At 40.3% G+C, this 18453-nt stretch overlaps 1 protein-coding gene across 1 annotated transcript in view; it reads left to right on the top strand.

The window, feature by feature from the left end:
• The window catches only part of THSD7B (thrombospondin type 1 domain containing 7B), a 297251-nt gene that overhangs the window by 163986 nt on the left and 114812 nt on the right, over nucleotides 1-18453 (top strand). The window contains exons 10-13 of the mRNA XM_015635401.2: nucleotides 1906-2140; nucleotides 3829-3944; nucleotides 9615-9747; nucleotides 10738-10841. Of these exons, the coding sequence (XP_015490887.1) occupies nucleotides 1906-2140; nucleotides 3829-3944; nucleotides 9615-9747; nucleotides 10738-10841 (588 nt within the window). The remainder of the gene's footprint in view (nucleotides 1-1905; nucleotides 2141-3828; nucleotides 3945-9614; nucleotides 9748-10737; nucleotides 10842-18453) is intronic.

Here is an 18453-nt window from a genome sequence, read left to right on the forward strand (position 1 = left end):
TGTCAACTGTGGCTCTGCTGTTGGAGGACTTAAGGAAATTCTGGGTTATTTTCTCCAAGCTCTTTACCTGCTCCCAGAATATGATAACCAGGAAGCTGTTGATGAAACCTGGGGGACTTGATTTGAATCAGGTTTTAAAGATAATTCTTTATGTAGCAATTGTCTGAAACTTGGTGCAAGAGGAGATCATGGAGCAGGCACTCCAGTAGGTGTGAAATGAATTATAAGAACTCCTGAACATCATAAAAACATTTTTAAATGTCTACTGAAATGGCCAGGCAGAGGCATGTTGTCCTGCTTTCTTTGTGCAAAAGTTATCAATGAAATGCAGAAAGTGGCTAGGCCCTTGTGCTCTTTATGAAAACAGCATCTCCTGCTTGCAGTGTTGCAGGCAAATTTGGATGAGCCATTTCTTACTATGTTAAATCTGACTTGTTTAGGAGAGCTTCATTAACATATTGTAACTAAAATAATATTGAAAAAAAGCCACCCTGACTTCTGCCTGGGAAGTTGCAGATTCGAGTTGGATATATTCTTAAGTTTTTTAGTTTTTTTTACTTACAAATGGATCAGGCATTTTGCCATTTACTTGTTACCATTATTTATTTTAAAGATGTATCTCAAGCACACAAGAAAAATAACTAGTTTGCATTTTTCCTGCCAAGTCAAATTCTTCAGGAAATAAGCTACCTGGGGCATTTTCAACTCCATCATTATACTAAACATTTCTGAGGCTGAACATTATATGGATTGGTCCATTTTCATGAAAAGATGAGTGGTAATGTGACATGATTATCCAGTGGGTTAGGTAGTTTCTCTCTTTTTCTTTCCTCACTGCTATTCATTGTGGCCATTTGGGGCCTTACCTTTTTCCAGGAGGGTCAGTCCTGCAAGGCAATAGGCATCTCTTTGACATCCCTTCATCTCCTGTTGATTTTAGTGGGGTGTAAAGGTGCTCTGAACCTTGTGGTATCTGTCCCCAACAGTTCAGCTCTTTCAAAACCTTCAGCACTTTGGATGTGTCCCAAGTTGTCTAGGCTCTCCCTCCTGGAGGAAAATGATTTTGATTTTAGTAATTTTTGCTTCTTTCTTCCTAAGATGACAGTGCTTACTGTTAAATTTCACTGCATTACTCAGTAGCTTTTGAGCTACGATCATCTGCTTTTATGGATAAATTCAGGCTGCTGGCTGGAGTGTTACAGCTTCTGGGGAGGAGGCTCTTCAAACTCCTGTACTCTGGGGCTTTGTCACCAGTTGTTGACAAAGTAAAGCAGTTTAGTAAAATCTTTGGACGCGAGTTTGAAGGATGGTGCTTCAGTGAAGTGAAGGCTTCATACTCAAAACGTGTCTTTCAGGTTTTCCCCTTCCTTGATTTGCAGACGTGGGTGTCATTTGATGCATCCTGATGCCATTACAGTTCAGCTTCCTCTACTGCTCAAATCTTTAAGGCAACAAATGAATATAGTCCAGATATGAGAGAGGGATAGTCCTTCTTGGGAGATTAGCAAAGAGAATGAACATAAAAATAATGTTTAATTTGTCTTTAAACATGATTGCATGTTTTCTGAGTGATACTGACATTTAAATGGAATTAACTTTGCTTTGTGTAGGAGTTATTGATAAAGTAACTGAGAAATATACTTTTCCTATTTCTGCTTTCATTAGGCATTGGAATACAATTTTATGCAAGGCTAGTTTAATGAGGAAACAATATTTTAGAAGGTTGTTATTGCAGCCATAAAGGTCAACAGCTTTATTTTAGCTTTATTTATTTATTTTATTTTTACAGGGGTGAAAAGGGAAGGTATTGTGCAAACCTGACTTTTTTTTTTTTTAATTTTTCCTCATCTTCCTTTTGCCACACGCCTTGAGATGAGGATGTGGTGTTCTCTTAACCCTTTCCAGGTGGAAAAGCCTGTCCCCCTGAGCGATCCCTGCAGGAGCAGCGTGTCTGCAACGAGCACCTGTGCGTTCGTTTCTTCTGGGAAGCGTCTCCCTGGAGCTCCTGCTCCGAGCACGTGCCGGGCGCCGCGCCCAACGCCACCGCCAGCTGGAGCGGGGAAACCACCTGTGGGGTGGGCATCCAGACAAGGAAAATCTTCTGCAGGAAGAGCAGCTCTGGCCAGGTCGCTCCCAAAAGGTATTTAAAGAAAGCTTGTTAGTGTTTGTTTATAAAATACTTGCTGTACGAAGGCATTTTCAGCAAGTGTATGGACTTGGCAGCATTGAAGTAATTTCATTTCAGGACTAACTCTCCAGGTACTGCTCCATCACTGTTGTAACAGGCAAAGAAACTAAATATCCAGCCCATTCTAATTTTCCATCTAAATCTAGGCAAAAAGCATGCTTTCAGTGGTGGAGATTTTTTGCTGTAGCTCCTCTGCTACTCTAATTTACAGTTTTCTGCAAATATTTTCCCTGAAGGACAGGTGTGAGGAAAATGTAAAACACATTTGAATATAATGTTCAGCAACACGTTATTAGCAGTGCTCTAATAAAATAGAAAAAGTAAATAGATTTTGCATTATATTTACACTCCAGTAAGGCAGTACCATATGTGTGTTCTATATTGTTCGCTTGGTTTATATAACTTCCATAATGTGCTAGCAACACAACAAAATCACATACTCTGCAGTAGAAATATTCCAAATTTTGCTTTGCTTTACTAAATGAGGAAAATAAGTAGCACAGATGTTTTCTTTAATATTGAGAAATCAAGACATTGCTAATTATTTTCACAGCATTAATGACTATGGAGACGTAGAACTGAGTTTCCTTTCCTATTGTAACTCTCAAAACAATGCTGTTTGTGTGGGCAGACTGTGCTGAGTTCAGTAAAGTTTATTAAAATTCCTGAGGTTAATGAGGTTAATTAAATAAAAGGAAAGAAATCTGGTATTCATGTATGTCTCAAATGCATTGATATGCTCGAAATTCACCTAATTAAACATATGGTTTATAGAGCTATGTAATGCCTAAAATAGTTGTTTGCCCCCTCCACTTTTGAGGTGGTGTAAGAGGAAATGGAACTGAAGGGGGTAAGTAAACACTTAAGTAGCTGAATCGTGGTTTTAACTTTTTTTTTTTTTTATTGTAGGGATTAGTGGCACATTCCTCCTTCATGTGGGATCATTTTGGGTTGCATGCATTGCTAAGTATTGTTAATTAATAGAAATTAATAAGGACTGAGAAAGATTAATTCCCTTCCTGTTCACCCACTTGATGTGCAAGATCTGACTGATCCCATAAAATTGTCCCTTTTCTGCTCTTCAAGTCCTCATATATTAACTGTGTCTGAAACTTTTATTAGAATATGTATGACATGTTTTCCATGTAGGAGTTAAAAATGAATGAAGAGCATCACAGAGCTCTTTGTACTGTATTGCACTTGAAACTATTTTTGTGTTCCTTGGAGGTTGAAAGTTGAGGAATATGTCATCAGCCTTTACAGACAGGTGGTTTGAAGGCTGTTGCATGTTGTGCTAAAACAGGACTACATAAACATAACTACTCACTTTCTCTAGTAATAAATATATCTGTTTTACTCCCATGAGCTTTGTGATTTTGATGTCACAGAGCTACATTTAGCCTGTAGTCATCAAGCCAAGTTCCTGTTTTTTTTTAAAAAAAAACCAGTGTTTTTTAATCCTTGAAATGTACTAAATTCAGCTGGGTTGCATGAGTGAAAAGAAAAATAAGGTTTGCTCTGGCTAGGAGTAGTGTCTTTGGTATGGCAATATGCTCACAGCCCTGTGGAAGTCTTAGGAATAAATTTTTTCTCCATAGTTTTAAGTTTTTCTTTTGTTTTATCCGTGTTTGGATCCATAGGTGTCCGGAGTCCCTCCGGCCTGAGTCGGTGCGGCCGTGTCTCCTCCCCTGCAGGAAGGACTGTGTTGTTACTCTGTTCAGTGAGTGGACACCCTGCCCCACAGCCTGTCAGCCTGGTAAGCCTTTAAGAAGTCAAAATTTGGGGGAAAAATTAATACATCGGCCTAGAAACATGTGGCAGGTGAAGTTCACACCAGTCTGATAAGTTTTAGGGCATTCATCTGCGTGAGTTTTGGACCTGAGGACTTTGGTCCTTGACTTTTGAGTTGAAGTTCTTGGGAGGGTGGGATCCTTGTGAGCAGCTTTGGAGATGTGAATTCTCTTTGTCTGGGAAAAAATTCCTTCTGGGTTTCTGCCTTCAGAGTTAGACCTCCAAGGCCCCTGTGCAGTATGGCTGCACATGGACTTGCTTACATATGAAATGTAATTTTCTTGATCAGCCTGGGTGTACGTACAGGGTTGTGCAGGTACCTCCTCTGCTTTGTGCATTTTCAAGGGCCAAACATGTCTTTGATCTTGTTGGTTAACTTTGAGGCACAACAAGTGTAGAACAAAGTTTCTTTATAATCATCTAGTGTTGAGTTTTCTGACAAATTTGTGTTTCATTAATTGTTCAGATGAAAGTCTGCTCAGTTATCAGAATATTTCATTATTGTTGGTAGTTTCCTTGCCCTTCAAAGTTTATCAGTGGATGCTTTAGCATAGTCCTTGTTAGATTTTACAGGAAAATGAGTTGCTTTCTAAAACACTGAATCCTGTTTTAATTAGCAATTTATTTTTAGACTTTAAATGAGCTGCCTATGAAGGAGTAGAATAAATTACCTGGTAAATGACTTTGTTTATTAAATAATAGTCTACAATTAAAATGAGAAGAAATTAATTATTTAACCTCCTTGGCAGTGTTATCATTTTAATATAATTCTAAATTAAAACTTCTTAGATGAGGGAGTTTGTTTTTTGCTAAATCTGTTATTGATATGGCTGCATTGTAAGATTTTTTTTTTATTTTTTTTTTAATTTGCCTTGCACAATTAAAACCTCAGCATGATAATGAAATTTCAAAGCCACTATACGTACATGAGTTGTTAGGGGTGTTGTGGTTTTTTTATAGAAAAGTTGTATTTAATGAAAGCAATATACAGATGGTGAATTACTAATCTGATCAAGCAGGGGCAGGTATTGCCTGGCAGGTTTAAAATTAATTGTGTACCAGCGTAAGATCAGAACTTAAACAAACACGGAATCACTAAATCAGCTTTACACAGAACTTTACCAGTTGAGCTGTTTGTAGTTTATCTGAGGAAATACATCTGAGTTTACCATCACACAATAAAAAAGCTGACATTTTCCCTACATTTAAATGTCATCAGACAAACGTCTGTCTTCTGGCAGAAGGTTATCTCCTGCCTCAGAAGTGCAGACAGCACTGAGCTTAGGGCAGTAACAGCTGGACTGACAACATAATTCACAAAGGAAGTGCCACTGAATCCAAGCACCTGTTGGGGAGGCAGGAGCAGGGAGGTTGTTGCAAGTTATTGATTCTCTGCCATTTCAGATATTTAAAGGTGGCAACTGTCTACTGCAGTCTTCTGTAATCTATCTGTTTTACCTGGTCTTTGAGAATGGATTGAAAAAAGAGTCAAAGAACCAGTAAGGTGGGTTCAGGATAGGAAATGGTCTGAATGAGCAGCAGGTAGATTTTCCTCTTGTCACCTGCTTTCCTGGGGGTGAAAGTAGCCTGGAGAGGTAACTGCTTTCAGTGTGGATGAGGTACTCCCTGGTCTGTCACCATAGATTTAAAATAGAGAGATTAAAAAAGAAAACAACTAACAATAAATAACATTTTTCATCTTCCTTCTGAAAATAGATGGTGCCTGTGAGTGCCTCTTCTCTTCTGGGCTTTGGTTGTCCAGGAGGAAGGTTAGAAATTTCACAGTTACTTAATTCTCTGAACAAGTTTACATGAAATGTTAGATAGTAGCTGTCCTCTTTTTTTCTCCATGCCTTAAATCAGATTTGAAATGAGAAGGGGTAAAAGTGGATAAAATGAATGGTGTACCACACTAAGAAATTCCAATGACTTCTACCTTGTGTCAGACATGATCTGCTACTTCCAATCCTCATAAACACACAACCAGAGCTGGTCAAAGCGAAAGACTTAAGAGCTCTTACCTCTACAAAAGTATTGATAGCACTGATTTTGGTGAATGTCAGAAAATTTGTCCTTGTTTTTTGTGTGAGCAGAGTCTTGTGTTGACCAGACTGGCTTTCTATCTGGGCAGGAGCAGAGAGGGAAGCTGGATGTTTTCTGTGGAAGCTGGACCTGACACAGCACATGTTCCAGGAGTGAAAAGGGATTTTTGTCCCTCACCTTGGAATGGTGGTGCAGCTCTGTGAACCCTGGGCATGGAAGCACTGGGTTGAAAGACAGAGGAAGGAAGGATGCAAGATCCAGGGAGGAGTAAGAGTGGTTGATAGGAATTGTGTGGTGCTGTAAGGGAGAAGAATGGAGGCTGGTGGCACAGGAGTGGAGAGTGGAAAGAGAGATAAGGCACCCCTGAAATTCTCAAGCAGCATTATCTGAGTTGCAAAGTCAAGGACAGAGAAGTTAAGATGGTCCTTAGATCTTGAGGCTTTTTTTTCAGGAGGGCAAATGGTCATATTTCCATGCTGGAAATCAGTTTGGCTTTAAAAAGACAGTCCTCCACATTGCTAGTACTCTGGAAAAATTAGGCTATAGCAATTTTACTGAAATACAAAAATTATACTCATTAACATTTGTAAGGAATGCTATAGAAAAGCCAGTGAGGAAATTCAATTTTGAAAATGGGGTTTGAGTAAGGTGCAATAAATGTTGAGGATAATTTAGTTTCTTGAGGTGGAGAAAATTACTGTGGGAAGCTCATTTAGATTTGGTACTGATTAATAGGAAGGAAATGGGTAAGATTCTAATGGTGGTAGATAATTTGAATGAAAATCATCACAAAGTGATAGAGTTCATGATTCTTGGAAGGGAAGGATGGCAATATCACAAGACATTTAAAATAAAAAAAAAGACTTGAACAAACTGCAGGAATTGGTATCTGCACCTCTCAGGAACTTGTTCTGTGCAGTCAGGAGTGCAGAAGACCTGGAGGGTGCAAGAAAACCTGTCCAAAGGGCTGAAGCCCTGCTGGACTCTAATTTCAGTTCTGAAACTGTGCTAACAGCAAGCCAGTAGCACTGGGGAGCAAGGTATGTGTAGGTCTGTATGTAATTTGCAAGTTCAAGGTTCAAACCATGAAGAGGAGCATCACACACATGTAGAGAAGCTCTTTTTATCTTACTGTCAGAGTTGTTCAGGATCTTGTTTCCTTTTGAATTGTCATATTGTTTCACAAAGATTAGAAACAAGAAACCAAGGATGTAAACTAAGCTAGAGGTTATATTAGATAGTGAAAATTGCATAAATGGATTGTAAATAAGGGGAAGCTGTATGAAATGTACTTTCTGTGAAATGGGGGAAGCACAACATGGGGAGTGCGCAGTTGCTGCTCTTTGTTTCCTGTGTGCAGCCATGAGAAGAATGTACTAAGGAGTGTTTCCATTGAGTAGCTGTTCCCATGTAAGCGAGGTTGTGTGAATAAGTAGTAAAGTGATGACAGAGCATCAAGTGACTCTTCTATGGGTGAGAAATAAGGTCCTGAAGAAGTAAAACTCAGTAGTACCAAGGCAGACCAAACTAAAACTCTTCCCTTCACCTCTGCTCCTCCAAAAAGAAAGGTCAAGAAAATTGTAGATTACTCATCCTAACTTCATTATGTAGAAAGCCACAAGAACAAATTATTACTCAAGATACAAACATTTCAAGAATCAGATTGTAATAAACTGGCCAGTAAGGATTTATTGAGAACAAATTGTGCCAAATAAATTTAATCTCCTCTTTTTTTTGACAGCATAGCTGTTCTAATTAAGGGAAGTGGTAGATTTTTGACACATTAAACTTTTATCAGGAAGCTGAGGAACAGTGGCTTAAATTAAATGACTCTTAAATGGGTACTCAGCTGCTTGAAAAATCTCACAGTGGATATCACAGTGAAAATAGTCTGTCTGTGTCTGCTTTACTGCCCATTAGAGTGTATTGATACACACTGATAAGATGCTGTGAGCCTTCTCTCCAAGCAGAACAGTCCCAGCTTTTCTGGTCTCTTCTGTGTGTCAAGTGCTCTGCTCCCTAAATAGTCTTTGTGGCCTCAGGCACTTCTGGAGATACAATGGACTACAGAAGGAATGAAAGTCAGCAGTTAGAAATGCTAAAACTTCTACCAGGCTTGTCAGATTCCTGGGCATGTTGTATGTAAGTCACTGTACTGTGCCCAGGGGAGGCTGCAGGTCCTTGGGCACAGTGTTGTGAGAAAGTGAGCAGGGAGAGGGAATTGAATTGGACCTACAAAGGACTGGGTTTGCTTAATTTAGAGAGGAGAAGACTTAGAATGGATGCAAACCCTTACAGTTTTGTAAATTGTATGCATTAGGTGACAGGGATAAACTCTTTTCTTCAGGTAGTGGACAGAAGATAAAACAGTTTAATTTCCAGGAGTGATGGTGTAGGCTAGATTTTAAGAAAAAGCTCTTTTTGAGGCTTTACAGGCCCAAATCAGGCATGTGAAAGGAGCCTGCAGGAAGCTGTAGAGCTGTCTCAGTAGTGGCTGTGAAAGAAGCAGAAGAGGGATCTCTCTGGATGTGCTTTTCCTGCCCCAGGGCAGCAGCTGTGGTGAGCAGCCTCCTGCCAGTCCAGTGTCTTTTTGCAGTGATCTCACAGTGGTGACACATCTGCCAGTGGAGGCTTGTATGACTTGGTATTTTTAAAGGCAACATTTTTCTTGGATCTGTGCTTGTACTTTGTGTTCATGAGGTGAATTCTAAGTTTTCCTTCTACTCTACTACATTGTAATTTTGCTGCTGCAGCTTTGCTCTTATTCTGAGCTGGAAAAATAATACAGTGGGCTTATTGGCACTGCTTTCCTCTTTCAGACATATTTGATGAGGTCCTTTATTTAAAGCTTTTTACATGGTGTGCAGTCCTTTAAAAAGTTCTCTGAGATGCCTTTTTACTTTTCTAGCACCTGTTTTTGGAGTGTGGGCATGGTACCCAGAGAAGGACAAGGGCCATGAACAGTGGTTAAACCAGCTCTGTTTGCTCTTATCACTTACACAGCCAAGGATTGTGTTTGCTTTAGCTGTAGAGACAAACAGATAAATTTTGCTCCTGTCTTTCCTGTTGCATTCTGTACCATTGATTTTGTGAACTGTGTTTCTAGATGGATTGGTATTGCGTCAACTCAGGTTAAGTAGAGAGTTAGCCTCTGTTGGTTACAATGGTTTTCCTATCAGGAAGTTATCATCTCTGATTTCTAGAGCCATAAAGATGGGTTACTTGTAGCAGCCTGAGACCACCAGAATGTGTTCTCAGAAACAAAACCTTCCATTATGACAGTTTGTTTCTTTGCTTTTTATTCTTTTCCCCAGTTAAGGTGTTTATTTTCTTATTTATTTATTTTCTCACTTGATTTGGTGTTCTGTTAAATAGATGATTTTTGATGCATTTCTTAGGCTGTTGATTTATCATCCTTCCAGCTGCTGTCTTGCTGAACTCCTGGTAATTTTAAAGGAAACAATATTACAGAGTGCTCACAGATTCAAAATACACATGAAACACAGAGTATATTTCTAACCAAGGCAGCTATATAGCTAACTTGGGATGACAACCATGTCTGAAAAACAGCTTTTTTTTTTTTGCTTTACAGGCAATGCCACTGCAGTTAAGCAGTCCCGGTACAGGATTATCATTCAGGATTCTGCCAGTGGGGGACAGGCATGTCCAGACACCTTGTATGAGGAAAGAGAATGTGAAGATGTTCCCATCTGTCCAGTGTATAGGTAAAAACTGTTAGCTTGGAATCAGTCTCTAGTGGGTGTCCACTTCTCTAGAAATGACTCTTGTCCTGCACAGTTTTAACCAGAAAATAACATAATGTTGGAAAATGCAGAGTTTAAAACAAATAATGTACCTTGGAAAATGCGTAAAAGTGGAGTTCAAACCGGAGATTTCAGTAGATCTGGCATCATCAGAATGAGCACCAACAGACACAGCTCCTAGAAATAGTAACCTCAGGGTCTGATGTGTGTAAGAAAGCTGTTACTGGGAACTTCCCCCTCATTGTATCTAAAAATCAGTGTGAGCTATTTTGGGACCACAAGCCCTAGAGTGGCTTAATCATAATTGCATGCTTATTGCAGAAACTCTTGTCTTTTCCCCTGGTACTCTCACTCCAGCGAATACTACGCACTTAAAAAGTTCTGATTAGACAAATAATACAATAGAGCAGTTACTCACTGCTCTTCATTAAGATTCTGTGGCCCATCTGTTGTGCAATATTAGTAAATAGAAAAGCATTATATCTTTGCATACAAATCTTCAGCCTGCACATCCCACAGGAGATGGTCCTGGAGCAGAGTGTGGAGCTGAAGGCAGTGCAGGGCAGGGGACAATGCTCTGCTCTGCCTGGTGCCATGGAAAGCTGCTTCCCATGGCTGGCACACCTGTGAGCACAGAAAACAGGCTGGGAACATCAGTTGTATGAGAGCAGGAGGAGAGCCTGGTGACAAAGCCCCCTGGAGCCATTTCCTATGTATCTTACCTAAGTTTGAAACACGCCCTGCAAAATGAGAAAGGGGGATGTTGTTGGATAAGGATGTGCTCAGCTTGGCATCTGAATTCCAGTTCCCGCTGCTTGTGTCAGGAGTTATTACAGCTCTGTGACTCTGAAGTCCCCACAGCATATTATGATTGGTAACTGGAGTTTGTGCTCAGATTTGTTCCCTGTTTTCCAGTTGTAAGCATGTCACTGTTGGCTGTTCCCTCTGCAGGTGGAAGAGCCACCGCTGGAGCCCCTGTGTGCTGGTGCCAGACTCGGTGAGACAGGGCCTGCCCGGGCAGAGCGAGGCGTGTGGGCACGGGCTACAGTCCAGGGGTAAGAGTCCTCCATCCAGCCCCAGAGTCTGAGGTCTTGGATATGGCATTGAAGTAGGGTCTTTGCTTTTTTTTTTTTTTTTTTTGCAATAGGTAATTTGGAAACTAGCTGGAGTACTTTATGAAATAAAGTGTTTTGGGAGCTGCTTCCATTATAGTTCTGCTGTGCTGGGCATTAAAGTAGCACTAACACAATAGCTTGGAGTATAGGAGCAGATTTGTGCTTGATGTTCAAATATCTTAACCTGCTTTTCTGCCCAAAGCTGAGGCATGTGAGCTTTAAATGAATTATCTATAGGCCTTTATGAAGTAATCCATTCTTTGTGCTAAAAATGGAAAGGGTAATTTCCTTATGATTTTGAATTTTACTAATGATTTGCCTGAGGCCTGATTTTCATTAAGACTGTTGAAGAAGTTCAGCATGGGTAAAGGCTTTGGGCTCCTGCCCTTGGCATAATTAAGCACTTAGAAATTAGTGGTCCCATTATCAGAACAGAAGTGTTGAGAAGAATGTTCAGAGTCTGCATCAGTCTGTAGTAGTGCCTGCAGATGGCTGGAGATGTGGCTGTTATCATTCTCCTGGGAAATACAATGAAACCTTTAACAAGAGGTTATTTTTATTGAAAAAAAATTGCTATACAGGTATGCTAACTGAGGAAACTTGACATAATAATTTACTCCTTCACAAAGGTAGAAGCTATTCTTTAAAGATGAAATGAATTTCTTATGTAATCTGGAAACAAAGGAAAAGAAAGAAAAGCCCTGACAGTATGTGGGATGTATCTGAAAGAAGAAATCTGTTTTAAACTAAAACTCAAAGGAGTAAATATCTTTAACTAGGTTTTGACCACAAACCTTTCCACAAAGTTTTCAAATCTGTAAATTTTATTGTTCAGTCTGTGTGAAGAGATGGTAATCTTTATGTTCTAGTAGGTGCATGAACTTTGTTAATCTTACTCTGACAGAATTAGAAGTGTAATAGAAGAGCGTCACACTTGCTTTTACTCTGTGGAGAGCCCTCCAATAATTGCCTAGGCTATGTGCTGTGCTAGGGTAATTGTGAAAAACCTACCTTGGTGAGTTTAAACAAAAATCATTTCAATGCCACGTTCACTTTTTGTAATTAACTGTGGCTTTGTAACAGCTTCATAATTACATGTAGTGATAGAACCACTCTGCTGGGTATTATTAAAGATGAGTGGGGTCTCAGGAAAATGAGATCTCAGATGAAACCCATGGAAGAAGATTTTAAAAGATACTTTGTTTGAACAAGAGGAGTGATCTCCACAGAGAAGGCAGCTGAAACTCAGCTGCTAACCCTGACCATACTGTGTCTGGAAAAGAAGCTGCTGGGTTTTCAGCAATTCTGTATCTTATCTGTAGAAGTGTTTATTAAGGGAGACTTTCATAAAGGTTTTGTTAGTTCCTCTTCTTGCTGCTACTTGAACTCAGGAATGTGCAGAGTGCCCTGTGTTGTCAGGGACCATCCCTTTAGGCAGGGGAGGTGTTTCCTTACATGCCTTGGAGATACTGAACACTCAACAAAAAAAAGGTCTTGAGCAGCCTTTTCTAACTTTGAGATTGACCCTTCTTAGAGCAGGCATCGGATCCTCAGAGGTCCCTTCTGTCCTAAATTACGTTTTACGACACTGTGAGTCTGTGGGTGTTTTCAGGGGAATCTGTGTCATCAGTAGAAGAATCCCAGGTGTAAGAGATAGATGCTGCCTTCCTGCAATATTCAGGCATCCTGTGAATGAGCTTGCATTCGAGGTATCACCACCCCTCCACAGAGTAATTGCCTTACATGATGTAGCCAGTAAGTGGTTCTTCTCCAAGGAGTATTCATACAAATTTTCCTGGTTCCTTTTTTACCATGTGACAGCAATTACCCTTTTACCTCTAAAATAATCAGTCTTCCTGTCCCTTGGAGCATCCATTTCTTAGATTTTTTTTTCTGTCCATACCCTGACTGTAGTATAAAAAAGAGGATTTTAGTTTTCAGTGACTGTCATATCTAGACAATTATATAAGGACATTAAATTCATATGAATTATTTCTAAAGAAAACCAGTATGTGTTTATGTGTACCTATTTAGGACAATGATTGTACTGAGGGAAAATGAGGTCTGAAATAATTTTCAAGCTCCATTCTTTCTCTTGGCTAGATTCTGAGATAGATACTTAGAGATCCCGTTCCATGAGCATTTTCACTGAAATTGCGTGTAAACGTACTGTGTAATATGCAGAGGATATCAGAGTTTGTGAATAATAAGCAGAATAGCTAAGGAGATGACAGCTATCTGAAGTTTTTATGGTTTTATCTTGGAAAGATATTACACTAATTACAATTGCCTTTCATTTCTTACATCACCTTCAGTGGACTAATTTATTCAAGAAGCAATGCTATAGGAAAGAGAAAGGTAGCCTTTAGAACTAATAAATATAGTTAAGCTTAGTTGAGGCAAAAAGCCCCCAACGCAGGGCACTCAAGTAAAACAGGATGAGGATGTTACAGAGGACAACATTACTAACAGTAAATGAGGAGCTTTGCAAACTTTGGTGTTGCTGTACGGCTGTCATTTGCCTCCACCAGGGACTGATTTACTATGAGGTGTCAAGGCTGTGAGAAAAGGTCCTGCACAGGGGTGAGGACACTCCCAGGCACAAATACAGACTGGGTGAAGCATGGATTGAGAGCAGCCCTGCGAAGGACTTGTTCGATGAGAAGCTCAACATGAGTTGGCAAAGTGCACTTGAAGCCCAGACACCCAGCCTTGTCCCAGGCTGCATCCAAAGCAGAAGGATGTGGACCTGTTGGAGCTGTCCAGGGGAAATCACAGAGATGCTCAGAAGACTCAAGAACCTCTGCTGTCAAGGCAGGCTGAGAGCTGGGGTTGTTGCCTGGAAAAGAAAAGACTCCAGGGAGATGTTGGAGCCCCTTGCAGTGCCCTGAGGGGGCTTCAAGAGAGCTGGAGATGGCATGGAGTGATAGGGTGAGGGGGCATGGCTTTAAACTGACTAAAAGTAGAGCTGGAAGAAAGTCTTCACTTTGAGAGTGGTTAGACCCTGGTACAGGATGCTCAGAGAAGTTGTGGATGCCTCCATTTATAAAGTGTTCAGGGCCAGGTTGGATGGGTCTTGGAGCAACCTGGAATAGTGGAAGGTGTCACTACCGATGGCAGGGGTAGAATGAGATGAGCTGGATGGTTTCCACTTCAGACTGTTCCATGATTTCATGGGAATCACTGCTTCTTCAGGTGCTGTTTGGTGACTTTCCTGGTCTCAGATGTTTGTGATGGAGGATCTTTCAGGAGTGGCCTCTCCTTTCAGTGCTGACATCAGGAGCCACCTGGGACATACACAATTTTTGGGAAAAAAATATGTTGCTCATTACAAGGGATTGTTAAGGTTTAATTAGTGGATTGAAAGCCTGTTTCAAGCAAGTGTCTTTGAAGGTTGCTTCAAACTTCATTGGTAGTGTAAATAGCCAGGTATTAAAGACCAGACGGGTCTAATGAGACTCTGCTTTAAAAACTGGTCTTGGAAATACACTGACAACATGATTATGAAAAAACGAGTTACTTTGCAAAAGCAAGGAGAAGCTGCAGCAATGGAAAATGCCATGTCTTATTTCTCCTGCTCCTGCCACTGCTTTGATTCATTTGGAGTATGTGACCATATTTCCCCTGTTAATGAGACAGTAAGTTCTTCTCAGAGCTGTAGTCCCCATCTCAAGAATACAGAAATGTTGTGACACAGAGCAGGAAATATTTTTAGAGATAGTTTATTGATTTATGTACAGGAAAACAGTGGTGCAGACTCACCAGTGGAGTAATAAGAAGCTACTCCTTTGCTTTGGAGAGCAGAACTCTCCCTGTCTCACTGGAGGTCTTGGGGTGGATCAATCCTGGACAGCCCCATCCAGCACCTCTGGAGTGTATTTCTTTTGGTTGCTCTGCTGTCAGACCACACAGGATGTATTTCCTTTCCTGCTTTAGCTGGGTTGTAAATCCACATCACATGGACTTTGCTAAAATGGTTAGTGTTAAATATAATCTGTTACAGTTGAAAAGTTGATGTATGAATTGACAGTGAAAACGTGGGATGCAGGCAGCACCAGACTCGGGCCATTTAAGATTCCTGTCTCCTTCATTGCAGGCTTCTGGCTCTTGCTCTGGAGCTTTCTGATAGCTGTAAGGACATTGCAGACAAGACTGGTTTTAGACTGATTCAGACCAGGAGCTTATCATCATAAGAAAAAAATGGTAACAGTCTGCTATCTAAGTTTCCTTAGTGTGTCTAAATGCAGTGATAATTCCAGTGAAATCTTATATAAGACTTAGGCAGTACTGTGATCACAAGTCTAATAGTGACCAAGTTAATGCATCATATGAAGCAAGATAAGTTTAGATATAGCCTGTTAAGATTACACAAATATTTTAAACAGGTGTCCTTTAGCTGTATTATCTTAGGTATTGTCCATCAGTAACTCAGTAATGGCCATATATACTGTTGTTGTTTCTCCTGCAATTATTTTATGGTAACCTCTTTATAATGAGATGTGCCATCAAAAAAGTGTCAGTGTAAATTTTTTTCCCTCATAAGAGAAGTCATCCAACTGTTCTTATTTTCTGTTTTCTAGATAGTTAATATAACTGCTGATTAGCTAAATTAACACATCATTGTGATTTGAGTTGCTGAATGCTTTTGCACAGAATTACCAATTTCAGGAGGTACATATTAGAATCTTGTGACAATTTACAGGCTGAAGGCAATGTGATAACCTGAAGTTTACAAGGAATGCAATTATGATAGTAAACATGGCAGAGACTCAACTGCTTCAGTTTGCTGGTGATGTTTTTTGGGGAGGGCTGTTGGTGCAGTCCTGTGTCAGTGTGTCCAGCTGACAGCAGCTTACCTGTCATCAGCATCTTCTTCCAGTTACCAGGAGGCAGGACAATGGCACCTTGAGCCTTATTCTGAGTGAAGCTGGGTGTTCATTTGTTGGTCAGTGTTCTTCCTGGTGGTTCTCCTCCTGGGTGTAACAGGTGGTTACAGGGACACAGAGCGCAGTGAGCTGAACGTGAATGGTCCCAGCCAGAGTCCGGGTCTGGAAGACACCTTCCTGGCAGCTGGTAGCATTGGGAGCAAATAACTGAGGGGAAAAATAATAACCAGAGTAAAGGCAGGAACTGAGTCTTGTTCGTGATACTTTGAAAAGAATGTGAAGCAGAGTTTGTCTAGGATGGCACTGAGGTTCAGGAAGGAGATTGCCTTTCCAGAATGAAGAGCCTTGGTCTGTTCATCAGCCATGTCTGCCCAGGGCTTCAGCAACATGCTACAGATACAATTACTCTACATCATGTTGCAAATTCACAAAGATCTGTTATGTTGTTTTCCTCTTGTCACTAACAGTGCTGTTTTTAACTTAAAAACACATGGAGAGTACTAAGATGGTAAGAAACAACCAAACCAGAATTGATTTGCTATTATTGTTTTTGATAATCTGATTTCTTTGCTTGACAAGGCAGTTGGCTGGAGGTCAGGCAATAAGGTAAGTGAAAAGCAGCACAGATAATATTCTCTTAGCTTCAGGAAGACATTGAGTCCAGTTCCACGTGACACCCTCCCATGTGCAGTATAAAAGTATGACCTAGAGAAATGCAGGGCGAGGTGGTTGTGAAACTTGTTGAAAAAACCCATTCCAAGCTCTGTTATCAGCTATTTTCTGTCAGCCAGGAGGGCTATTTCAGATGGCTTCTGATCAGATCCTGACAGCTTCCCACGGGGCACACGCACCCTGGACTGTCAGTGCTGTCACTGACAGTGTGGATGATGAGCTAGAGAGCATCTGTAACACATCTGGGTAACTGCAAATCGTGAGTACTTGGAAGGGCAGACCAGAAACACATGTTGGTTAAATTTGAGCATGCTCTGAAGTCAGAAAAGTGTAATTTTTGTTGAAGAAAAAAATGTCAAATGCAGCACTTGCACTGTAAAAAAGTGGGCAGCAGTACTGTAGAGAAAAGTCTGGAATTCGGACTTCTATCAGTGGCATTATCCTGCTGTAAAAAAGCACACATCATAAAATCATAATGTTTTACTTACATTTTCCTTCTCATCTCCAAGTTCCTGAAATTTGTTCTTCTTTTTCATAAAACAGAATATACTTAACAGGCAATACTTCCTCTTGGTTTTTTTCTACACCTTCTACCACTATAAGTAGTGACAAACAATTGAGGTCAGATAAAAATACCAAAACTTTCTCTTGAGTAATTCCAATTCCTGGTTTGCCAATAAATTCAGAATAGGTTAGGAAAGCTTTTTTTCCAAATTACTCAAATTTCATTAACAGAAATAAATTAAATATTTAGGTGTCTAGCTCTGATGAATAGCACTGAACAAATTAAAATCTCTTGAGCTTAATGAAACTTTACCCTTGGTTTTGTATTTAAAACTAATCTTCATTCTTGGTGAACTATGTATATCTGCACACAGGAGGTGGAGGGAATGCTCACTGCAGTATGGATGTGGGATACATGAGTCCAGATTGCTTGTGTCAGACTTGTATCATTTACCTATAAGCTTTCAGCTGTTTTTGTCTGTAGATATGAAAATAGATTTGCTTCATGCAGAAATGTGTGGCAGTGTTTCACAAAGGGGGAAACAGGGAAAAATTAAGGAGGAGACAAAAATGCCATACTAATATCATGTATGCATATATGTATGCATTCTTAGCCTTCCCTGAACCAGTGGAATGAGGAAGATACCCTCTCCCAAAGGGGTTCTTCATGGGATTAATTTCAGTTCTGTAGCATTAGAATTGACTGGGAACAGGAGGAGAGGGTACAGATGAGGTTATGTGAGGTATAGTGGATCAATCTCTCTGAGCATTTCAGCTGCCTTTGATATTCCTGTAGTTTAATTTATGAGAAATAAAATCACCTGTTTTCATAGAAATCATCCTGGTCCAATTTATTAAAACCTGCTGCTGTAGCGGAGGTGTCTATGCAAATGTGCACGGCTGGAATCTGCAGCTGGGCACTGCAGTGGGGCATGGAAATTTGTCCTCATATTGTATTACATCCCACTGATCTTCCAGGTAATGTGCTCTCCTAGACCAATTTTTCTTCCTTTGGGTGTGAGTTGATAGGACAAGGGGAAGAAAGATTGATACTGGTTTGCCAGTGACAGGTTGTTCACAGAAGAGTGATGGTGGACTGCCCTCCTGTTTTTAATGGGGGATGTCAGCAGGCATCAGAGGACACTTAAAACTATATTTCAGCCTGGGTCTGCCCAGCTTCCACCTCGGGTAGAGCTGCTCCAAGAGTGTTTCATAGGCAGGAGAATTGGCATGACATTACTTTATAGACGTGGACTAATAGCAGGACAGACTCCGACTCATTTCTGTCACTGTAGCCTTATGCCAGCAACATAAAAATTGAGGAGACTTAGAGAATTTGTCCTGACAGCAATCTACAGTGCAGCATTTTATCCAAAGGCAACTCAATGATCTGTAAACTTTCTGTAAAATAAAGATGATGAAGACTGCATCAGATAAATTCCATGTATTTGATTTCCTTCAAAACCAGGACAGTATATTCCACTCTGTAG

Source organism: Parus major, chromosome 7, assembly GCF_001522545.3.
Source record: "Parus major isolate Abel chromosome 7, Parus_major1.1, whole genome shotgun sequence".
Lineage (NCBI taxonomy): Eukaryota > Metazoa > Chordata > Aves > Passeriformes > Paridae > Parus > Parus major.